This window comes from Podarcis raffonei, chromosome 8 (genome assembly GCF_027172205.1).
Source record: "Podarcis raffonei isolate rPodRaf1 chromosome 8, rPodRaf1.pri, whole genome shotgun sequence".
Classification (NCBI taxonomy): domain Eukaryota; kingdom Metazoa; phylum Chordata; class Lepidosauria; order Squamata; family Lacertidae; genus Podarcis; species Podarcis raffonei.
The window spans coordinates 33592448-33617741 of NC_070609.1; the positions used below are offsets into that span (position 1 = coordinate 33592448).

A 25294-nucleotide genomic window follows, 5' to 3' on the forward strand; every position below is an offset into this window, starting at 1 on the left:
GGAACCTATGGGAGCAGATGATGTAGGCTTCTGGTTTTCACTGTGCATAGAAAAACTGACACTAGAGGACAAGTGTCTAAAGGGCATTTGTCATGCATGTATAATTACACACACAGAGAACATAATATGTTGTGTCTGGCTATAAATACAAATCAAGCAGCCAGAAATGGAGGAAGCTGCAACAAAGTAACTTAAAGAAACTGAAAGATCTTGGTCGTTTGGGATTTCATCATGCAAGATGAGACTCCCTTACCTGGAGCAGCTTGAGACTTTGGCTCTTGTCATGACTACAGGCTTATCAAGAGCTAAGGGTGGTGATCCTCGGAGCTGTAGTTTTTAAAGGGTTCTGAGAGTTGTCGAGGTCCCCTATTTTGCTCCCAGAATTACAATTCTCTGAGTTCTCTGGGTTTGTTAAATCACCCTGGAAACTGTAGCTCTTTGAGGGGAACAGGGGGCTTGGAGATGCCAGGGCTAGAATTTGGGCCTTCTACATGCCAAGCATGTGCTTTGCTATTGCCCATATGTTGAGGATTGTGCCCTACACCCTTTGTCAACTAGAGGGGCAAAATTAGGGGCTTGGGGTGGCAGCTGGAACGTGTGGCATTTAGAAAACCTAATTTAGCCCCCCCAAAGGTGTTGGAGTCAGCTAGAGTTGTTTGATGCTATTCCTCAACCTGAACATCTTCCGGCCCAGTATTTATTTTATAAGACTTATACACTGTCTTTTTTGTGGGGGGAGGCAAATCAAAGGCAAAAATAGCAGAGGCTCACATGAACTCTGCACACACAGAGAAACAAGGCTTTGCCTGCCCACCCTCTGAGACTGAGAGCGCCTCACGAGCCTCCCTTTTGGACCTTCACTCTCTATGAGCAGCTCGTAGGCTCAAAGCACAACGCCTGCATTACATGGAATTACATAAAATACATTGGTTCTTAAGTCGCCTTCCCCCGCTTGGGACGCATGCGCATTGCGAAAGGAGCAGACAGCTTGGGTAAGGAAAGCGAGTTGTGTGGAGCTGACGCGCCTGCGCCTGCGCAGCCGGAGCTGGAAGACCGTTGGCGGCGGTTGGGTTACCTCAGCAGTCAGTCAGTGGGTCGGTTGGTCGGGCCATCGGCCGCGCATGCGCTCTCTCCTACCCCCGCCTCACTCCCCTTTCTCTCTCGTTTCACCTCAGAGGAGGCGCAGAGCCGAGCGGGCGACGCTGCCGCCGCTTTCTCCGGCCGTCCGCCTCTCCGTCGCGATGGGCTCAGAGAAGGACTCGGAGTCGCCGCGCTCTACCTCGATCCACGCGGCTGCCCCGCCGGCCAAATGCCCCAAGAGCGGCTCAGGACAAGCAGGAGGCGGCAGAGGCACCGGCGGCGGAGGAGGTGACGGCAACAGCGGCAGTAACAGCGGCACCAGCCGGGGCCGACGCCGCCTCCTCAGCTTCCAAAGCGTCTTCTCGGCCGCCGCCTCGGCCGCCTCGTCCTCAGCCTCCGGGGCCGGAGTCCGCCGCCGCCGGAAGGCCAAGGCCAAGCCAGAGCCGCCTCAAGCCAAGCCCGCCCCGGTGGTGGAGGCGGTGGCGGCGGCGGCGATCGCCAGCCCCACCGCAGCATCAACCCAGGCCACTCCGCCGCCGCCCTCACCGCCGCCGCCACAGCCTCCTCCTGCTCCTTCGGCGGCGGTTACCGGGGAGGGCGATGCCGCCGCCGCCGCCACCTCGTCTTCGTCGTCGTCTTGTGGTGCGGAGTGCGAGGAGGGCGGCGAGGAGTCCTCCCCGTCGGAGCTGGAGTGTCCGCTGTGCCTGGTGCGGCAGCCGGCGGGCAACGCGCCGCGCCTCCTCTCATGCCCGCACCGCTCGTGCCGCTCGTGCCTCCGCCAGTACCTGCGCATCGAGATCACCGAGTCGCGCGTCAACATCAGCTGCCCCGAGTGCAGCGAGCGCCTCAACCCGGCCGACATCCGCCTCCTCCTGCGCGACTCGCCCCACCTCGTCGCCAAGTATGAGGAGTTCATGCTCCGCCGCTGCCTGGCCGCCGACCCGGACTGCAGGTGGTGCCCGGCCCCGGACTGCGGGTGAGAGAGAGCAAAGGCAGGGGCAGGAGGAAGGACACGCTTAATAATAATAATAATAATAATAATAATAATAATAATAATAATATAAGTAAAAACAGTAGCTGCTACTTTGGTGGCCGTTATGGGAAGTAAATTGCTTTATCTGCATTAGCCTGCTGTGATCTTTACAACAACCCTGGAAAGGTTGGCCGGTTTGGATCTTGCCCCCCATGTTACAGATAGGGGTGGGTGAGGTCCAGACAGCACCACCTAGCGGGCTCTTGCCAGTGGGGGACATTAAACCTAAGAACAGCATGATTCCAAGCTGCTTAGTCCTGCACCAATTCAGAGCGAAAGTAAGCCAGTACTTCGATTGGGGCCAGCCATGATTGGCAGGGTGTGTACCAGGTTTCAAGGTTCACGGAGGGACATGCACTACTAGGGAGAGAACTCTTTTTAAAGGTCATGTCACTGAGCCCTAGCTGCAGTTTAAAGTTTAAAGGTGCAGGGGAGGTGCATTGACTAAATATTGTCTTTGTAGCCAAGCCAATGTTCTGTACCAGCTGAATACATGGTGCATTAGAGTGAAATGAGCAAAAATGGTATGTCACTCTGCCATCAACAGTTTACAGTTTAAAAGTGGATAGTTTAGAGAGAAAATGGCAAAGTGATGGAAATATAAGAAAAAGGGGTGTGAAGAGCATCCTCTGGCTTTTTTCTGTTGGGGATAAGGACTTTGGGAATTAAGCCCAGAGGCTTTGTGGGAGAGGTGGTTTTTGCAGATTTTATATTCTTGTTTAGTTCACACACTGCTGCTTCATTTGGGAAATAGTGTATAATTGTGTCTATAGTTCATATCTCACCTGCCATGAACAGTCATAGCAAGCCATTTAGCTTTAGCCCCTTATCTGCAATAAAGTTAACATCATTATTTTATATTTTTTCCGACTTGTAGGAGTGTTTGAAAAACACTTGAACACTAAGAACATTGTATGCAGTAATAAGTATTGTATTTTTAACTACTGTTCACTTATTTTATTTTATTAAGTTTCTATCCTGCCCTTCCTCTGAAAGGAGCCCAGACTGCTCCATGTTCCTATAGAAATTAAGTGTAGTACGGGGAATGTTGCTTCAACAATGGTGCCTCATCTGACTTTTTCTGTCCAGAGGGAGGCAAGTAAGTGCCCTGTTCCCAAACTGCTCACACTGTCTCTTTCAATATCCTAGGGGAAATGGTGGCAAACAGCAGAATTTTTTAAGACTAAAGCATTGCTGATCAAGTGCATGCAGTGCACCAGCAGGACTATGTCCAGCAATGAAGTGTCAATTTGAATGCACTTAGTTTCTTCCAATCATTCACAGCCCTTAATAAAGGGAGTTTCTCCAATCTCATTAAGGCAGCTACTTTTGCTGCCTAATGGTTATAATTTTGCAAAGGAATAGGTGTGAGTGAAAGTGAAAATGAAAACAAAACTTTCATTATCAGATAATTTGGAAGTGCCAAAGATGTGCTAGAATCTGCGTTAAGTATTTAAAAAATCAGCAAATCAGCATATACATTCCTCATAGGATTGTAGTCTAAACCTTCAGAGGACCCAGCGAGCTGCATCTCTTGAGTGAACACTTTCTTTACAGGGCTTGGGTAATACTGAACACGGTCATAGTGTAGGAAGGGAAATAGGATGTATGTATAAGATCAGTTATCTTGGTGCAGACTGAAAACACGTGGAAGACACAAACTTTACAAGATCAGTATATCCTTTAAAGTTTGAGGTGTTTATTAAGGACTGTCTTTCCCTCTGTAAATGGAGGGCAACACATAAGTAATGGAGGGAAGCACATGTATGTGTAAACAAAACTAACTGCATTTACAAGGATTTGTGCCTCTAGAAATTTATTAAAGGGCAGACTATAATGAAACAGTTCACTCTATGCTGTGGCTATCAAATCCTCAAGAGGAATACTTATATGAAATGGAAATGCTATCTCAAACACTTTGTGTTGGCATGTAAAGATAAGCTGGGATCTCTGGGTTATTGTGGTTTAGCATGAATGAGTAGTACCTGCTGCTTGATTGATCCCACATTTCTCCTCCCCAGTACAAGGAGCATAAACAAACCTAAGAAACCGTGAGTGGTGGTGGTTAGTAATAAACTGCCCTTCTTCAAAATACCTTAACAAATCTCAAGCTGTGGTTTATTGCTACCTTATAAACTATGACTTGTTGGTCTCAGTAACAGAGGAGGGGTGGCCCATCAAGAGGGAAGATAATGTGTCAGACAGCTGTGGAAAGTCCCAGTTTATGGTGGTCTAGATACTCCCAAATCATTCTGTGGCTTGAATCCTTGGCAAGGACTGGCTGGCACTGCTGATGGTAGTTAATTAACTAGGTCCTGCAGTGAGGTGTGAATTGGACTTTGTGTCATTCCTGTCTACTTAGTTGCAGGTAGACTTTGCTCAGAATCGTTTTGTCAGTAAAATTTATTTTCCTGAGAATCTTGTTTAAGTATTAATGAATATTTATTGATGTGGGGTTGATGTTACAGATGAGGAGGAGTGGGTGATCCTTGGAAGTAGGGGCAAGGGGAGTTTGATTTGAAATTTTCTGATCACAAGTGTTGCATGTATTTCAGGTTTGTGGTGGAATTTTTTTTACTGCAAAGTTCCTGTTTCTAAAATGCCAGGGAATTGTGGGTCTTTCCCAGCCCCTCTGTATGGTGAGAAGTTCAGCAGCCTTAAGCTATCCTTTCACAATAGTGGAGGAAACTGTAAACAATGACTTTCAGTAAGAACAGAAACTTGCACATTCTGGTAAGAAAGCATTTTATGTATGGGGATGCAGGTGGTGAAATGTTGAATCATTGTGATTCAACATCCAGTTGGGTAACTGGGAAATGGCCTAGCCTTTGGCAGTTAGTCAGAATGAGATTTGAGTAAGTCTTGTTTTACTTTCACTTCTGTTTTCTTTTAAATCAGCCTCCCAAAGTTTCTCTTAACACAGCATGGAAAGTACAAGCAATGATTCTTTAAATTGTCCTTTAGAACATTCATCTTAAAACGTGGGGTAAGGGAAGGTGTAATGTACTGGGCACTGCAGAATATTCTTGGAATTGTTGTAATTGCTTCTGGTTCTGTTGATTTCTGGCATGCATATGTTGTTGCTGGACAGTCCCAAATTATGCTGTAATGCATAATTAGAGGAATTAGAGATCAAAAGAAGGTGGGAAGCATACCACCCACATGGTAGCTCCACTAAATACTGTTGGGCAGTTTTTCTGCTTTGCTTAATTAGCAAGAATCTGGTTATCACTTAACTGTTTCCTCTATTCAACTGATGCAAAATTTATCAGACTTGATAGGAAACATAAAACAAGCTGATGGAACACTCTGCTCTTGGATAGATGCTGCCAACTTGCTTTATTTGAGATAGTGCTACGTCTGTGGCAGGGTTCTGAAGGTTAGTGTGCTATTTAACACTGAAATGAAATATATCCTATCTGGTTGCCTTGTATTCTAAGCTAATAGTTTGTACATAGAGACCCTGAAGACTACCCAGAAACATTCTGAAAGAAGCTTCAGCACTGTATCCTTTGTAACAAACTTCGAGACACTGGTGGGTTTCATGATGTTCACTGTTGGAATCTAGATTTTGTTTTGTTAAAAAATACACTGTTCTTAAATTTGCAGAAGTTCGTTTAAAACTGAAATATCATCCCTGCCAAAAGTCTGGAAACAGGCAAGAGATAATGAACCAGATCTTTTCCATATTAAAGTGTTATGTTTTACATTTCTCTGTATATAATAACAATGTAAGAATGTAGCCCCCATTTGTAGTGCCTCATCACAATCCTGGATTTGCATGAAATCAGGGTGGGGTAAGGGGCAAAGTTACAGGCAGGTTGCGCAGAAGGTTGCCATGGCATGGTAGCAAAAAAAAAAAGAAGAGAGGCATTATGAGGGGGAAAGTGGTTTTAAACAATGGCAGAAGTTTGAGTAGAGTAGCAGGGGTGACACTGAGTGGGGCAAAGTGGCAGTTTAAAACAGGGTTTGAGTACACTGAGAAGCGAGTTTTGAAAGGCTTTGCTTTAGCTTTGTGCTGTTAGCTTCTGTGTTGTATGCATCTTTGCTTGTTCTCTTTCTTAAAACCGATTTGGTTTAAAACAAGCAAAAATCCTCAGTGGTCTTCCATTCTTGCTTTACTCAAACCTCTGCTGTTGTTTAAAATCACAACCACCACCACCCCAGCGTTACTCCACCACAGCTTTATTCAAACTTTTACCAGTTTAAAACAACCTCTTTTCCTCTTTCAATATTTTTTCCTTGTTGCTGAACTCAAACTTCTCTCTCTTCCATTCTTCAGAGAAATAAAGGATGCTGAGCCCTCAAATATCCCACACTAGCTTCACAGAATGTATGTCACTCCTGATACCATGTGTTGTCTTCGACATGAAGTTCCCGATTCAGTGTAGTAATTTAGAAGAGTTAGTTTGTTAACAATCAAACATCTATATATGTACAACATCCTTTAAAACTGAACAGCCCAACTGACAGTCTTGGTTTTAAGATTCTACTCATTTTTAAAGTTACAGTAATGTATATCATCATGGTGTGTGTCCACAAAGGGAACTGCAGAATAGGGGAGTTGAGAAAGCATGTGTGCAACGGAGAGTTGAGAAAAGTGAGGACGAGGGTGGAATAAAAAAGGGGGTGATGGTAAAAATAGGAGTGTAAAAGGGGTAGCAAAAAAGAGGTAAGAGGCATGTGAATGGGGTTGAAGACTAAAGCAGAGTCATGAGGGACGCGGGTGGCGATGTGGGTAAAACCTCAGTGCCTAGGACTTGCCGATCGTATGGTCGGCGGTTCGAATCCCCGCGGCGGGGTGAGCTCCCATCTTTCGGTCCCAGCTCCTGCCCACCTAGCAGTTTGAAAGCACCCCTAAGTGCAAGTAGATAAATAGGTACCGCTTTATAGCGGGAAGGTAAACGTTTCCGTGTGCTGCGCTGGTGCTGGCTCGCCAGAGCAGCTTCATCACACTGGCCACGTGACCCGGAAGTGTCTTCAGACAGCGCTGGCTCCCAGCCTCTTAAGTGACATGAGTGCACAACCCTAGAGTCGGGCACGACTGGCCCATACGGGCAGGGGTACCTTTACCTTTTAAGAGGCATGGGAATGGGGTTGAAGACTAAAGCAGAGTCATGAAAGGGTCTGCAGAATAAGAGGGAATAGCTTCATAATTGAGTGGAAGGTGAAAAAGGTGCTTAGTTGCTCTGTGTTGGAAGAGGAAGGTACCTGAGATTACCATGCGGTTGGTTTGTATGTAAGGGTGTTGCACAGAAAGAGGACGAGGCACAGACAAGGGGGTGAAGATGAAATGAGTGCAAAGTGAGTCTATAGAATAGAGAGAACTGGCATCAGAAATGGGGTTTGAGAGGTGAAAAGTAAGCTTTGGAATTGCATGGGGTGGGAAGGGGAAACTCTAGGGCACGGGTCAGCAAACCTTTTCAGCTGTGGGCTGCTCCACTGTCCCTCAGACCTTGGGGGCTGGACTATATTGGGGGGGGGGGAGAGAACAAATTCCTGTGCCCCACAAATAACCCAGAGATGCATTTTAAATAAAAGGACACATTCTACTCATGTAAAAACACGCTGATTCCCTGACCATCTGCAGGCTAGATTTAGAAGGCAATTGGGCCAGATCCAGCCTCCGGGCCTTAGTTTGCTTACCCATGCCCTAACCGTTGCTTTTCCTTCCCCCTTTGCAATTGTTGAATCTTCATAGAATTTTCGGGAGGCATGGAGAGATGGAGAAAGAGCACAGATCTACCCATGGGTAGGCAAACTAAGGCCCGGGGGCCAGATCCAGCCCAATCGCCTTCTAAATTCAGCCCATGGACTGTCCGGGAATCAGCGTGTTTTTACATGAGTGGAATGTGTAATTTTTATTTAAAATGCATCTCTGGGTTATTTGTGGGGCATAGGAATTCGTTAACCCCCCCCCCCAGTATAGTCCAGCCCCCCACAAGGTCTGAGGGACAGTGGACCACCCCCTTGCTGAAAAAGTTTGCTGACCCCTGCTCTAGGGGGTTAATGTGGGTGGCTGTTAGGTGGGTTGGTGAGCAGCACAAGCAGGCAGTGCAGCTGCTAGTGCTAGTAATACCCTTAGAATACAGTATCAAAAAAATTGGTTGCACAAAATCCAGCTGCAGTTTTGCATATCACTTGCTTGAACAGCAGCTATCAATTTTTCAGCTATCAGGTGGGGGATTTTATGTGTCAAAAACATTTGGAAGAGACAGTGGGATAGGGCATGTGCTCTGATGAATAGCTGTCACATTTACACAAAAGTCAATTGTACATGGTGCCAAGATAGCATATGTGCTGCCTGAAGTAGTACCTAAGAGCTGTCAGTAATCTGTGTGGGTTCAGAACGATGCATATTACTTCTTTCTCCCTGCTTCTCACATGTTTTGTAGAAAATCTTTGTCACATAGGTTTCATAGTTCAGTTTCTCTGTGAGACTGCAGTAAAAGCATGTTCTGAGAAAAATAGCATGCAAAATCCTCATGGTTTCTGCATCCCACCCATGCTTCAAGCATCTTCATAAATTGGCAAGCTTAGCTATTCTGCCTAGGGAGGTAAACTGCAGACATAACACAAGGGTGTGTTTCCATGGTAATGTTGGTCTTCTAGTGCACAGTTAGATCTGCATACAAATCTGGAACTACCTTTTTCATTGTAGTCAGCTCGTGCTGCTGTCTGACATTCGTTGCTTTGTATTTTTCCCTGAGGTTGAGGGGAAAATTTCAGGGCATTAAAATAAATTCATTGTGTTGGCAGAATTACCAGTAAATGAGTAGAGCAGAGCATGAATAGGGTGGGGCATGTATTTAGCTCTCCTTCAGTCAGTGGAAGTGAAAGGTGGTAGGCAGATTGGTACTTGAGGTCAAGGTAGAAGCAGAATTCTATATCTATTTTTATTGACTTGTATTGTATTATATATTATATTTATTACATTACATTATACTATACTATGTTATATTTGTATACGTACAGCTTTCTATTTATAAATTTGTGCACCTCAAAGCAGTTCAAAATATGCAAATAAATAAAATAAATAAATACAATTAACAGTTAAAATACTAGATAGTCATATCTTTTCAGCAGCTAGAACCCAAAAATATCTTAAAATTGGCTGTTGGAAAATGTCACGATAAACAGAATGGTTTTTAACTATCTGTGAAACTATCCTATCACCACTGCTCTCCTGATCTCCATGGGGAGCTTATTCCACAAAATGGGTGCAACAATAGTTGTCCCTCCAGCCAACTAAGCAGTGCAGTCAGAAGTGCCCCACCCAAATAACACAGTGTCATTGATAGACTATAAAGAAAAGGGAGTCTTGAATATACTGTAATCTGTTCCCAAGCTGTTTAGGGCTTCAGAGGTCAAAAACAACACTTAAAACTTTGTTCAGCAGCTAATGAACTGCCATTGCAGATCCCTCTTTATTGATGTTACATGTGTGCAGTAGGAAGCTTTAGCAACCTAGGTGCAGCTTCTAGACCAACCTCAAGGTTAGCCCACATAGAATGTGTTACAGTAACCCAATTGTAAGGTTACCAGGATGTTGATCACAGTAGCTGGGTATCCCTGCAATCATACTTAGCAGACCTGCCAGGCATTTCCTGCCACTGAGGTCACTTGGGCCTCCAGTGACAAAGATGGATTAAAGAGTACCCCCAAACTGTGCACTTGTCCTTCCAAAAGGAGTCCAACCCCATCTAGAACTGGCAGATTTCCCTATTTCCAGACTCAAAAACACCCACCCACAATGTACTTCATTAAGGATTCTGCCATGAGTCCTGTGGAGGTCTTGTGGAGCGGTTGGTCCAATCCAGATGAAAAATAAGAACTTGGGGAGTTGAAGTTTGGCAATATAGAGAAGGGTCCCAGTGGGTTGTGGAAGATGAAATTGGGATCCCACGGAATTGAATCATAGAACTATAGAGTTGTAAGGGACCCTGAGGGTCATCTAGTCCAACCCCCTGTAATGCAGGAATCTCAACTAAAGGAGGGGGGCAGTGACTGCACAGCTGGATTCAGGGGAGGGATCGAGTGGGTTGACAGAGATATGTTGTTCTTCTGTGATAACAGCTGCCTCTAGTCAGACCTCTGCTATTGTGGAACCACCTCTGATGTTGCCTCCTGTTAGTGATGAGCTGCTGCCTTTTGGGGAGGCAACAGACTAGGTTGGATGCAGAGCCAACTCCACTTCCGTCTTCAAGGGCATGGAGGTACTGGCACCTGCATGAACAAACCGCAGTTCCAATCCACTCAGGGGAATGCTAATTTGCTTTCTCACTCCAAAGACTCCAGCTCCGTACCACACACTAAAAGCACCCCCCCTCCTCAACAGGTTGATGGGGCATGCTGTTTGTTAGTTCAATGTGTTCACTTGTGCCTAGCCATGCATCTAAACCTTTCTTGTACGTTCTATACCCTGTACCCAGTGCCTTGCTTATATAAAAATCTGCTTTACACTTTAAAAACTTTGGCAGAAACAAGAGGCTAGCAGCAAGTGCCAGGATAGATTCAAATTCAGTTTCCGAAGGTCATGCATGACACTCACGACTCAAATGTAGTAGAGAAATAGAACTTTCCTCCAAACTTCAAATGACCACTCCTATGGCTATGTTTAGATGTTAAATAGCATTGGCTATAGAATAGTACCCTGCAGTACCCATAGCATAACTGCAAGGAAGCTGTGGAACCAACCCCATAGATAGGACCAGAACCACTGCAATATCGTGCCCTCAACTTGTATCTTACAAGCTGATCAGGAGGATACTATGACCTGAAGCCAGTCTGGAATGGCTCAAGATAATCAGTATCCTCCAATAAGCCTGTGTTAGGACTTCCACCATTCTTGATTTGGCTAAAAAGGGAGAACCTGTGTTCAGGAGGTAGTTAATCATAAACCTTGGTTTGCAGGTAGGGCTTATTGAGGAGTGGTCACACAACCACATCTTTAAGGTTGTCTGGCACTACCCCATTGCATAATGACACATTCACCAATCCCTGGACTTTCCTTGCCCGCCCATTCCTGCTAGCTTGAATTAGCCTTGATGGGCAAGGATATGGTAGGACAAACTGTTACAAATATCTTTTCTACATCCTCAGTCCTCTTTAGCTGAAACTGATCCTACAGGACTAAACCAGATGATGAGTTGGAAACCTCACCAATATCCTTTCTAACTTTGGTGTTCAGATCACTGTGGAGATGAATGCTTTTACCTTTACTTGGTGCCTAGCAAAATTATTACAGCAGGCCTCAGAGGGTCCCAGCCTACTTTTTGCTGGAGCAGGTATAAGTAAAGCACATGCCACTTTGAAAAGATCTGCTGGACAGCTACTTGAGGACACAATGGTGGCAGCCAGTTAAGCCTTTGGTGCCTTCACCACCACACAATAGGCACAATTATGTTCAGTCACTCTCACATCACATCTTAGGCCAAATGTGCTTTACCTATCATCTTTTCTATGTCATTGTCAGAAATTTTGCAGAGAACCACAGTGTTACTCAGGCTCCACAGTGTCAGACAGAGGGCTTGAGGGCAATTTTGTTGATAGCCTGCTTCATCTCACTGTTCCACATCAAGACAGGAAACATCCCCAGAGCATTCAAGAATCAGTTGGATTCCATAAGTCTTCAATGGCAGACCATTCTGATAGACCCTTTATGCTTGCAGGGAGGGATTTTTGTCATGACACCAAATCTCGCAAAACAACATCAAGGCTTGCGTTACATGAAATACATTTGACAAACACACAAGACGTAACCGGCTGTGCATTCACATAAACAATACTCCTATATATTCTTAACACAATATCAAATGTTTATCCTGCACATAAACAGCACACAAAGTGCAATAATATAGATGGAAGTCCCAATAAATCAGTTCATTCATAAAGACCAAATGTCTTCTAGTTTCTGTTCCACATAAAGTCCAAATTGGAGCCTAGTACAGTTCCACAGTGTTGACAAGGATTTCCGGAAGAATGCCTTGTTTCACTCTCATGGGCTTCATCAGTGGTACATGTTCATATGTAGTATATCAAAGTCATGGAACTCGCCCTCCTGGGCTTCATCCGTTGTACATATTCTAAGTAATATAAATGAATATAATGTCGTAATTCAACATATTTTAACAAATTAAAATTATATAAACAATTGTGCTATAGAAGTACATGCCATATATGAAGTATCAAGATAATAGAACTTCTAACATAGTGGTTTCTGCAGTGAACAACAACTGTTACAATGTAATATTATATAGACAGGCGCAGCATTGATTTTAGTTACAGGTGACAGAAATCTGCAGCTTTGAGGTTTTCTTCTTAAAGTTACCCCTTTAAAACAACAAATGTAAAACAAACTTTATCCATAAACAGGTGTTATATATACAAGCATTAGTAATGACGTATAGAAAGCAACTATAATCAATTTCAGTATTCAAACCTGAGGGATGCAAAGAATCAAGTAGAAAAATAAATCTAGTTTCTTTCTGCATAAGAAATGACACCAAATCTCATCAAGAAATGATCTAACAGCAGCGCTATAACAATATCTTCACATCTCCAGACAATCTCTCTCACACCCTGTGGCAAAGACTGAAATCAAAGTTATATCCCATCTTGTATGTCAGGCCGTGCAAAAATATGCTGAGACAGCTTCATGGATGCAGTGGAGGCTGGTCCAGTAGAGGCAGATTAGGCATGAACTTTGAATTCTCTAGAACAGTCCTGGGGTTCACTAACACCACAGTCAAGGACACCTTCTTCAGCTGGGTCAGAGAAGCTGTTTGTTTAGCAGCAGGGTGGGTAGAACATCTGATAGCAACCCCAATCTATCTGGCCCAACAACAGGTGCAGGCCATCTAAGCCTGCTCCAATGGGGAGAAGTTCTCTGGTGAATGCAGTGATAGCTTATGAACCACAGTGACTCTCCTCCTGCCTAGACCGACTAAAACCAAATGGTTATATGAAGACTGAGACTGCTCAATAGGTGCTGAAAACTGATGGAGTGAGGGGAGATACCCAGAAAACAGGGTGGGTGTAGGCATGTGAATTGGAATGCAGTGTATTGGAAAAGGGCTTGGCTTGCTGGCTGGAACCTTAAATAAAAGCACTTCAGTGTTTTGTTGCAGGTCCCACTTGTAGATTCTGTTCTCAATGTAGTTTTGGCTGCGGAAATGCGGGTAGTTAAGAGGCAAAACATGAATGGATTAAAGGAGTCTTGAGAATTAATTATTGGCTTCTGTACCTTCAAGACTGAAAGGTTTGTCATTAACACTATGTCATTGAACTTGATGTTATCAGCTGTCCTCTTGCTCTCCTTGTGAAAGATGATTCTTGTAGGACAGCAGTTGTCTTCCTGATAATGATGGGGTGGAATGGCTAGAGGGGGCTTAATTCCCCAGTGGGGACTCAGTTTAGAAGAGCTAGGATAGTCAAAGCCTCTTTTCCCACCTGCTAGGAGATTATCAAACTGACAAAAAGGAAGTATAGATTCCCCAGCAGCTGCATACAAATTGTACAGCGCAGGGCCTCCCCTCAGAAGCAGCCCTGTCCTCCAAGTAAGAACTATGGCTTTCTGGAATCACATCCTCTAAAACATAAATGTTACATTTAGAATAACTTGTGCAAGTTAAGTACATTGCAAAAAAACCCTAGACATGTTTTATTCTGGTTGCATGTTCTGCAGAATTTGATTGAGCTGGGGAAGTTGAAATTACCTGAATTTTGACAGTGCAGAATGAAGGGAAGCATGCTCTGTAGTCATGCATATTTCTGTATCTCCTGATGAAACATAATTGTTTTTACTGAAGACTTGCATGAATTGAGGGTAATCCATTTGATAACATGTGGTGCTAGTTAATATATTTAAATCTGCCTCTGCTGGTACTGGACATTTTTGTATACTAGAAATATAGAGCAGTCCTACAGACATACATGGACCTCCTTTTCTGTCTTTTGAATCTGCATATTGGCATGTAGGTATATGATGGTCACCTTTTCTAACTGTGCTACACTTGGGTAAAATGGTTTCTCCAGCTCCCACAGGTTGTGAATCATGTGGACTATTCCAGATTTCTCATGCTGCAAGATCTGAGAAATAGTCATGCAACCTGAATTATTTGGGAATTAAAAGCCAGAAGAGTAACAAGGGTGATATTTCTGATCCTTACAAAATATGCAGACTACAGTGTTAGACAACCTCCTTGTGTCATTTTTGTGTGTGTGGTGGGTAGCTTCTGTGACAAAGAATTGTTTTTTACCTCTCTTCTGACTTCTTTTTTGTGCTCAGGTAGAAATTGTTTGCCAATTGGTGCTTCTGTTTCCAAAGCACTAACTATAAGCCCATTAAGAGAGATGCGGAGAAAACTAACTTTATGATGACAGGCTTCCCATGGTTAGAGCTCTTAGAATGTTACACAAGCAAGGCAGTAAATGTCTTGTTCTCACCAAGGAAGAGAACAATATGTTAGATTGTAGATGTTAACTACAGTACATCGAATAAAGTACCTTAATTTTTGCTGAGATATAGGTAGTAAATCTGAGAAAGCTAGGCTGATTGTGGCTGAGTAGATTTCTACAGAGACAGTTGTCTTTGTGGCTTTACTTCACATAGTCCAGTTTTGTCAATACAAGTCCCAAACAAAACACTGTCCTCCCATTTCCTTTTTTGCTTAGTTATGCTGTTATTGCCTATGGATGTGCAAGCTGCCCCAAACTGATGTGTGAGAGAGAAGGCTGCCAGACTGAATTTTGCTATCACTGCAAGCAGATATGGCACCCAAACCAAACTTGCGACATGGCCCGCCAACAAAGAGCACAAACTCTGCGGGTACGGACAAAGCACACCTCAGGCCTCAGTTATGGACAAGAATCTGGACCAGGTATGTACCAGTGAGCTACTTGCCAGTTATTGCAGTTGTGTGTGAAGATCTCGGAAAGAGATTGACTTGATTAAATGTGACTTTTACCTTTGTATGGTAGCTAAATTTCAGCAATGTAAAAGGCAAAGGTTTATACACATACACATACACTCCTCTATCTAGGCAAGCAGGAAGCATCATCACAGTTCAAGGACACATTCTGGACAGGCAAAACTACTTGAGGAGAATAAGGGATGTGGCCTGAGAAGAATCTCAAGGTTGGATAGAGAGGCCTTGAGGGATGCTTTTAGCACCGAGGTCTAAGATTCCACACCTCTGTTTTAAAGTACCCACTTGCTTCAAGTGAGTTATAAAACTTTTACCTCAGACATAACATAACTATTGAACGTAACTAGTTCAAATCAAATGTCATTCTTCAAATTGCATGCTGGCAACAGCAGTGTGTTTTGGTGGAGTTGGGAACATAGAAAGCTGCTTTCTGCTAGGTCAAACTGTTTCTCCATCTAGCCCAGTGTTGTTTAATCTGACTGGCAGGTCTCAGGCAGAGGTCTTTCCCCATCACTTGATATAACTAGAGATGCCGGGGACTGAATTTGGGACCTCCTGAATTTAAAGGACTTGCAGTAATAATGAGCTATGATCCTATGCAACCTTGTTAAAAATATCAGGGATGAATTACTTGTCAGGCCCAGGATACTCTTACCCTTTTAAACTAAGAATGAGTTTCTCAGGCAATAACCTTACCAAGTGACTTTCAGACATTCATTCTCAGTCCGCCCCCCTGTCTATATGACAGGATTGTGGAGAGGATAAAATGGGGGTGGAAGGGAGGAGCATATTCTCTCTTGAACTCCTTGAAGGAAAGGTGAGATTTAAATTTGGTAAATAAGTGAGTCAGGCCATGGTCCTAAGCACAGTCAATTGAATTAGAAACAATGAGGTTTTTGAATCTTGACCTGCCATGTGATTTAAACACTTTTTTTCATTCAAAGGAGGATGGGCTGGAAGAGTAAGACTGTGGTAGTTCTTTCACCTTCTTTCTTACAATGGAAGATCTCAAAGATTTTCAATTCCTTCTTGGGATTTATTTAGGTGCACAAAATTTGACTGGGTTCTCCTTTTCAATTCCATAGCAGATGACATCAAGCCATGTCCACGTTGCAGTGCCTACATCATCAAGATGAATGATGGCAGCTGTAATCACATGACTTGTGCTGTATGTGGCTGTGAATTCTGCTGGCTTTGTATGAAGGAAATCTCTGATTTGCATTACCTCAGGTAAGTTGGAGGGTAAAATGCCCTCAAGCTGCTCTACCTTGCTAGAGCTATGTTGCTGTGGTCCAAAACCTTTACTACTCAAAAGATACTGTGCTGTGGGAGTATCAAAACAGATAAAATATTGATTTGTGTTCTCATACTTAGAAATGTAGACTGATGGACTTAAAATTGATTGGAGATGGCGTTAGAACCCTTCCCAATTTCATGGGCAGCAGCACTTGCTTCTCTAAGAGCGTTCTGTCATTTTTGCTCCTTGACATTATGTTAAAACACACCTGAATGCTTCAGGCCAGCAAACTGCTAAAATATTTGGCTTTTATAGAGGTGGGCACACTTGCTGATGATAAATTAAGCAAGGGCATTTGATTAGCAGTCCCTGTCTGCTATTTAGCCTCTTAATTCCTGTGGAAGCAGTAAGGGTGCACTTAGTTTTTCACACATGATTTCTCCATCTTGGCTTTATTTCTGTTAAACAAATCATGACATGGTGTAATATGTCATGTATTGTTGTTTATCTGAGGTTGTTTTTACCTAATTTTAAGACCTGTTACGGAACAAATGATTGCTATTATGTCCTGATATGTAAAGCCACAGAATTCAAAGGAGGTGCACTTTCTTTTACCCATGACTATACATGGATCAGCTGCAGGGGTGGGGGGCTGTGTACTGTGTACATACATGTGTGTGCATATTATGTGTCTGTGAGAAAGTGTGCCCTCCCTCCCCCCCTCCCACTGCTGGCATCTGGCCCTTGGAGGGTTGGCAGCGAGGGAATGCATGCCTCAGAGCAGCATTCGAAACTCCCATTGTTCTAGGCACGTTTTGCGACAGGGAATTTCATTAGCGAGAGCAGTTTCTGAGCCTAAGATTTCAGATTAAAATTGCACAGTGGAAGGAAAGGAGGACTTTTTTCTGCCTCCCCATTTCCAGCCACTCTCTGAAGACTGGAAAAGAAACCCTCTTAAGAATATTAGAGGGGTGGGCAGGGGAAGAATGGCTTTGTTTTTTGCAGTCTTCAGATGAGGACTAGACCATGTGAAAAATGAACATAAGACTTTTAGCTGCAGTTCATTCATTTTCATTTTTGTATTCTTGTTATTAAAAAAGCGCACCTAGATATTCTGTTGTTGTGTGCATAACCTAGATTTAAGGTGCCATTTAGCTCCTAGCTTTGATATCTCAGTTTCTAACGCTGCCGCAGAGTCGAAACAGTTCCCCATCTGTGCTGTAGACACACCTTTAGCTACTTGGACAGGAAGAGGAGGGGAGAGGTTTGGTAGAACCTTTGTGGGCAGGTGTCTGCCTTCCCCCCATTTTTGATTCTTGTTCCTCTGAAGACCAAATATAAAATCTCTTGCAGCCCTTCTGGTTGCACATTCTGGGGCAAGAAGCCATGGAGTCGTAAAAAGAAGATTCTCTGGCAGCTCGGAACATTGATTGGTGCCCCAGTGGGTATTTCCCTCATTGCTGGCATTGCCATTCCAGCCATGGTCATTGGAATCCCGGTTTATGTTGGGAGAAAGGTAAGAATAATAACTGTATACGCTGAATTAAATCCAACTACAAGGCTGATGGTTTTTTTGCAGGGGGGAGGGGAGGTGCAGAAGTGGTGGTGGTTCCCCTGATAGTTAAGAGGGACCATACAATATATTACACCATACCTTTGAATATCAGTCATTGGTAATGACAGTGGAGGAGGGCTTTTGTACACATAGCTGTTTGTGGACTTCCCATTGGCATCTGGTTGGCTACTGAGAAACAAGATGCTGGACTAGAAGGGCCTATAGTTAGATCCAGGAGGCTACTCTTAGGTTGGAGGTGGAGAGATCTCAGTGATAATTGAAGTTTGCATTGTGGGACCTGGGGTGGGTAATCTTTTCTTAGAACACGTGTGTGGCCAGCCCAACTGCATATTGCCTGCGGCTTTGCATGCCTAGTAAGTTTCATTGAAGTTGCTGCTGATTTTGTGGCATTGATTCTTGTTGATGGTCCCTGCTCTGATTTCTGCCAGCCTGTCCAGTTATGGACAGAGTGAGACTTCCACCTCTAGAGAGTCCTTCAGCCTCTCTTCTTTTTTTCTGGAGAATCCATCTCTGCTATAAACTATTAAGAGCTGCAATAGGTAACATCTTCCTAGAATGCCATTCTTCTTTGTGTTGCATTGCCTGTTTTTATCCTTGATTCTTCTTGTATCAGATTCATAGCAGGTATGAGGGGAAAAAAACCTCTAAGCACAAGAGGAACCTGGCCATCACTGGTGGAGTAACCTTATCTGTGATTGCATCGCCTGTCATTGCTGCTGTCAGTGTAGGTAAGTAGATGAGTTCTGTGTTAGAAAGCACAGTCTGACAGTGGCGTTAAGAATTTCCAAACCCCAACACTCCTTAGATGGGTTATAATTTAATTACATGGAACACATATATTTCAGTTCAGGATGCAATGCAGTGCCTTTGCAGAGCATCTGCAGAACTTGGGATGGATGGTGGTGGTCAATGTTCATGCTTTGCGGAGTGGTGGTGAATTCCTTTCTGCTCAATAATCTTCTGGCATTGTGGAAGTGGTACAGCCAAGGACTTCCTTTGAGAGAGCTCAGGAAAACAAAACTATCTTTCTCCTCCCTGTCCCTATATAGTTATGGAGTTTTCTATCACTTATATTAATGTTGCCATGCACCACCTCTGTTTTCTACATGATGCCCTCCAGCTTTTGTAGTACTACAGCATCTTTTACAATAAGCCACACTGAATGAGGTTGAACGTTGTCACTCTCTTCTTTGCTTGAAATAATAATTCAATAAAAAGTTGTGTGTCTTTCCTTGAAAATGAGCCTTGATCAATACCTTCCCTAACATTACTTAAATAGGCAACTGTGTCCAAGCAACAGAGCATGCTTTCAAAAAGAAGCAGCTCTGCTTCCTTTATCCATGCCCAGTGGATTTATATGGTTTCTTTTGCTGATACCCTTGATATGGTTTCCATTCATAGATCTAGAGGATGTTTGCTTTTACATTAATATCAACTGCAACTCTATAGATCTCTTGTTGTGATTCGCAATACCTGCTACTGGTATTATGTGCTATCTCTACAGCGCTAAGAGTCTTTTCACTGTGCACAGAACAACAAGTACAGATGCTTCCATTTCTAATCTGATATAGGGTGAGAAGAATATCAGAACTCTTCACCATACTTTACAGTCCCTTGATCTCACAGTTTAGTAGATACATCCCAACCAAATAACCTCCAAGGAAGTAACTTGATATTTTTGAATGAACAGAACCCTTCCACTTGGAGGTCTTCTTATGCAAAATGGATAGACTTTTGTATATTTACTACTTCTTAAAGTTTAGACCCTGTGTCATATTTAATGTTTGATATTTTCCCTCTGGACCCATGTTCCTCCACCTCAGTCCTGCCATAGATCAGCATTTTCTCACTCTTTAACAATTATGTTTTTTAAAGAATTTTATTTATCCCTGTTCTCTTGCTAAGCTTTGCCTTTCACGAGGACAAGGTGATTTGTCAACCAGACCTCACCTTTAATTGAAATCTATTTCTTGTTTTTACCTTAGTCGAGATATAAAGTCATTCATCTCCCTGCCTCCCCCACCCACAATGAAAGGAAGTTTGCTTTGCACACACTGGGTGTCAGTTTCATAATTGTCTTCTATCTTCATAGAATCAAGGATTTTTGCTAGAATAAAATGTTTGTTGTGACTTAGTGCAAAGGCAAACTGGTTTCAAAGTTCTCTTATTTGGTTGTTTCAACTTTCACGCTTTGCTAGTTGGTCAAACAGCCTATAATCACAAATCTCAATTGAGAAATGACTACTTTCTCAGCATATCCTGGGTGTCTCTGTTATACTACAAAGCTCCCACTATGCTCACTTAATCCTGGATGTGAAAGTTTGTGCTGGTACTGCAGTTGAAAGAGACATTCTCCTGAGGTTTTCAATCACTCAGTTATGGAATAGCACACAAACTGCAAGAAAGAAAGGCAAGCTACTTACATGTTACTGCTGTTCTTCTAGTAGCCATCTGTGTAATCTATGCAAACTACTCTTCTCTCCGGTTGATAGTGTTCTTAGTCTCTGACTAAGCACTTTCATGGTTGTAAGAAGATAACTGAGCGAGATGTCACTCATCCTGTCCTTGAAGAATGTGCAGAGAGGACATGTACCTGTATTTGTAGGATTCTGGTTTCCTACTAACTTTTATTCTTTTTTTCCAGGTATTGGAGTCCCTATTATGTTGGCATATGTCTATGGAGTCGTGCCAATTTCTTTGTGTCGTGGTGGTGGTTGTGGAGTTAGCACAGCCAATGGGAAAGGAGTCAAAATCGAGTTTGATGAAGATGATGGGCCAATTACAGGTAAAGAAGTAACTGTGTTTTTAATCTTATTGGGGGAAAACAACTAGGACTGTGCTTAACAGCTGTATCCAGGGGCAAGTGGAAGGGTTAGATAATTGATGGGGTGAACTTGTAAGGTCAGTTTGATTTTCTTTCTCTTTCTTGCTAACATTACAAACACATTACTTTGTACATATTCTTCACTTGCTGCTCCAAACTGATAGGGACGAAAATATTTAAAACTACTAGATTCATTCAGCTTCATTGTTTTGCTTCCAGGTATGCTAGTTTACATAGAACTTAATTGGCTAATGTAGGAATGCTGCTGTCAAGTCACCTTTTGTGTTATGTTCCTTCTTATATTTTTCATGGTCTCTAGTGGCGGATGCTTGGAGGGCTCTGAAGAATCCCAGCATTGGGGAAAGCAGCATTGAAGGCCTTACCAGTGTGCTGAGCACCAGTGGGAGCCCTACTGATGGGCTCAGTGTCATGCAGGGCAACTACAGTGAGACAGCCAGCTTTGCTGCGCTCTCGGGGGGCACCCTGAGCGGTGGAGTCCTCTTGGGAGGGAAAGGAAAGTACAGCAGGTAATTAAGTTCATTTAGGCTACAGCACCTGTTTGTGATATCATGGGTTTGAGACTCAGTCATAAGTAAACCTAGTTTGCTTGTATTGCACAACCCCAAGCTAGGTGTTCCCATGCAAGAATGTCCCCTGTTCTTACTTCATGGTTCTTTTAGATTAGAAATAAAAATGAATTGGGTTAAGTCTTTTCTGTCCTTTCGTCATGCATTGTCTTGCATGCTTTAACATCCCATAGGCACAATGACAAGAAAGCTTGCCTCCTGAATCATAAGGTTATAAGGTCTGTTCCTCTGATTCAGTGTCTGAAATAGGCAGCTGTGTAATCAAATCTCTATCCAGCACCAAATATACAGCCGAGAATTTGACTGTAGAATGTATGGGAACGTGCTACACAGGAACTGTTAGTCATGACCACAGACATGACCTAATCCTGTTCTAGAGAAAAACAGGCAAAGCAAAATTCAGCAAAATAAGTTGTTGCTTAAAACTGAATCACTTTATGCTTAATTCTTGTGAATTAAATAACTCCTTTGTGTAGTCAAACATCAAGTGAGGTGGGAGAGCTACATTAGTATAAAGAACCTAATAAATGCCTGTCCATTGCCCAGGCTGGAAGTGCAGGCTGATGTCCAGAAAGAGATTTTCCCGAAGGACTCGGTCAGCCTTGGAGCCATCAGTGACAATGCCAGCACGCGAGCTATGGCAGGCTCCATCATTAGTTCTTACAACCCCCAAGACAGGTATGTTAATGCAGTTAGTTTGTGTTTGTAATGGGGTCAGTGGTCTCTGAAGAAAGCCCATCATTTTTGTTCTGATCTTGTCAACAGACGTTGGCAGGAGGTCACCATAACTTGTTTTCTATGGAAAACTTCATTTAGTGAGAAGAGCCTTTTCTTGTATGGCAGATTTGGATGGAAAGTTGGATAAATGTGGCTTGGTGTGGACTTTGTTGACTATCATTCTCTGCAGATCATTCAGAAGTATCTAGCTACAGGGGCTGATTAATGTGTAGTGAAAAATTAACTGGAAGCTTAAGACATAAGAATACAAATACTGGATACTTCATTATTCTGCGACTAACTTAAAGAGTAAATTTTCAGATACAGTGGACCCTCAGGATATGTACTTAATTCGTTCCGGGGGTCCGTACGTACCCCGAAAAGTCTGCAACATGAGGCGCCACTTCTGCACACACACGCAGCGTGATAGAGCGCTTCTGTGCATGCACACACGGCGAAACCTGGAAGTTTACATTTCCAGGTTTGCCATGTTCGCAACCCAAACGTTACATTACCCGAAGGTAATGTAACCCGAGGGTCCACTGTACCTCTCTTGCCACTTTGTTTCAGCTAACATATTTCTATGTGCTCTCAGTGTACTTCACTGTTGCCTGCTCTTATAGGCTTGCAGCACCTAGTTGGAAGCAATAACTTTTGCATAAAGTTATGTGGAATGTTTTCAGGATTCTTTAGTTCTGTGTGTGACCTAGAATCAGGGAAGGCTGCTGAAACTCAGGATGACAGTTCAAATCACTTGCAGGAGTTAGCCATCTCATTATTTTGAATTGGTTGTACCGCTTTTGCAGGCTGCAAGAGTGAGGTTCAGAACAGGACTAGATGAGCCTTTGGCTTGATCCACCAGGGTTGCACTTTGTCAGTGTTTAAAAAACATCTGTCTGTCTATGTGTCTAAGTGTGTGTTTTTGTGCACACATATGGACCCACATTGGAGCAGTGACTTAATGTTGTTGATGTTAACATTTTGGGGTTTTTCTAGTCACAGGCTCAGGTAGTGCACACACATCAGGGATACATAGCAATATGTTGTGGGTCCTTGTTCATGTATTATACTGTTTATTTTGTAGTAGGTTTTAAAAAACTATATTAGAAATGTTAGCTTGCCAGAACTTCAGAATTGCAATAAATAGTTCTGAAATAAAAGTTGTCTCCTAGAACTCACATGGGCTCCTCCTTCCACAGAGAGTGTAATAATATGGAGATCCAGGTGGACATAGAGACCAAGCCGAGCCATTACCAGCTTGTTAGTGGGAGCAGCACAGAGGATTCTCTCCATGTTCACACTCAGATGGCAGAGAATGAGGAGGAGGAAGCAGAAGAAGAGCAGGAGCAGATGTGCAACCACCAAAGCTGTGAGCAAAAAGACTGCATTGCTAGCAAAACCTGGGACATCACTCTAGCACAGCCTGAAAGCATCCGAAGTGACTTGGAGAGCTCAGACAGTCAGTCGGACGATGTGCCTGACATTACCTCTGATGAATGTGATTCCCCCTATCCCCAGACTGCTGCCTGCCTGCATCCCCCAAACGCCAGAGGTGCTGAGAGCCCAAGTGCCCATATTGGCCAGTGTGCCCAAGCAGAAGGGCACAGGCCAGAGGAGAGAGTCTCTACGCTGGAGTGCATTGAGGCCCGAGTATGAGGCCGCTCTCTCCTGAGAAGAAGCACACTGATTGTTACTGCCTCTACTATGGTGAGGGCCACCCAGGAGTGGGGGTGATTATGTCATTGTTGGCTTTTGTTTCTGATTCCCCAGACTGCTGCCCTAACCTGACTCTGGGGAAATGGCATTTCTTACACGATAATAAACCCTTGATCTCTCTCTTTTTTTTAATTTATTGGTTCAAGCGCTTGGTGATGCTCTGTGAGTTGTGTAAGAGTGTACATAAAAGTGTGCGTGTACATCGTATGTCTGCCAAACATACGCCTAAAGAACGCCTTTAATAAAGATTCCTGTTGCCATTCATAGTGGATCCTGTCCTCCCTTTTCATAGGACTAGTAAGTTCTTCTGAATTTTCCTTGTTGCGCTCCTGCCTTGGTAAAGCTTGTTCCTTGCCCTAAAATATAAGTGATGTACCTCTAACTCAGTCTGATTAGTGCTGTTGTGTAGAAGCCTGGGTGTGGCACACATACTTCCAACAAGAGTAAGGTGAAAGTTTGAATTTGCTGCCCTCCAGAGGCTGCTTGAGTCTCTGCAGTTGCAAGTTTGCTTTGCATCATGACAGAGCACTCAGTGATACTGTGGTGTTGAATGCTCTGAGACTATTGAAGTGATAAGGACACTTGACAACAATACACTTCATTTAGGAGGCATAGCCTGAAGGAAATGAGTCCAGAGGAAAGCTTGATGCAGCTTGCAACTGGAGTGTGGCAAGTGACTGGAGGGCTGAAGTGGAACAGATGTATGTCATGTAGCAATAGCCCCACTGGGTACCCCCACATTGTATAACAGGAATGAGTGTAAAAGGCTGCGAAAGATAGCAGAAGCATAAAGGTGAAGGAGGCTCTTTGGGAAATATTTATTTATTTATTTATTTATTTATTTATTTATTTATTTGACTCTTTCACATCCTGTTAGTCCTTGTATAAGCAGCTTTGCTTTTCTGTGCGCGCATGCACATCCACCCACACACCCTTAACCCTTCATGCAGAGGTGTTTAGAGTGAAAGCCTCTCAGAGGGCAAAGTGGAGATCCAAATTTGTAGGAATACCATGTGGTACAATTTCCTCAAGCCTTTGTGGGTTTATTTTGCGTATTTGAAAGCTCCCCAGTGTCAAACATTTCCTGCATGTAGAAAGTGGAAACTTTCTCCTGATAACACTAGCTTTCATGTTTGGGATGTTATATGTATTAAAAATGTGACAACTACTTTCATTCTGAAGTGGTATAGGTCCTGAGGATCCAGTACCATGTACTTGCTCTGACTTAACTGTTCAGCAGTTCACTGTTCAGTAACCAAAACCGAGTTTCCCATTCTCTTTGCCCGGACAGTTTCTGGTATCTGGTATACAAAGTGTTGTGTGCACAGGACAAGACACCTGCATCCGGCCTGAAGCCTGCATCCTCCTTCCACTCCATTTCAAGGGCTAGTTGTGAATGCTGCCTCCACAATACAAAATTCATGACTGAAGCACTTTACAGCCAAATTTTCCTACACTTCTATTCTTGTAGCCTTATGCAAGATGCCCAACTGTTAAACTGCTGTTTGAATTTCTAAATATTTCAGCATTTTTCTCCTTAATGAGCTCTGGAGCAGAGCAGTTAAAACAAGTGCAATCAAGGAGAGGAAATAGCT

The 25294-nt window shown here is 43.4% G+C and overlaps 1 protein-coding gene across 2 annotated transcripts; it reads left to right on the top strand.

The window, feature by feature from the left end:
• The first annotated feature begins 1089 nt into the window (after nucleotides 1-1089).
• On the top strand, nucleotides 1090-23963 carry RNF19B (ring finger protein 19B). 2 transcript variants are annotated; one of them, XM_053399067.1, is made up of 9 exons: nucleotides 1090-2056; nucleotides 14789-14994; nucleotides 16131-16272; nucleotides 17633-17795; nucleotides 18469-18583; nucleotides 20500-20640; nucleotides 20999-21206; nucleotides 21813-21944; nucleotides 23183-23963. In XM_053399067.1, exons 1-9 carry the CDS (start codon nucleotides 1122-1124, stop codon nucleotides 23637-23639), a joined length of 2499 nt encoding a protein of 832 aa, XP_053255042.1. In that variant the 5' UTR covers nucleotides 1090-1121; the 3' UTR covers nucleotides 23640-23963. The 2 variants fall into 2 exon arrangements, with proteins under 2 accessions (XP_053255042.1, XP_053255041.1); XM_053399066.1 differs by having other exon boundaries at nucleotides 1092-2056; nucleotides 16128-16272.
• Nucleotides 23964-25294: the final 1331 nt, after the last annotated feature.

Bases quoted from the DNA above. Each gene is read 5' to 3' on its own strand.
- RNF19B (XM_053399066.1), top strand. From the start codon at position 1,122: ATGCGCTCTCTCCTACCCCCGCCTCACTCCCCTTTCTCTCTCGTTTCA. The intron at 17,796-18,468 runs GTAAGAATAATA...TTCTTGTATCAG, and splicing joins CGGTTTATGTTGGGAGAAAG to ATTCATAGCAGGTATGAGGG. The intron at 20,641-20,998 runs GTAAAGAAGTAA...CATGGTCTCTAG, and splicing joins AGATGATGGGCCAATTACAG to TGGCGGATGCTTGGAGGGCT.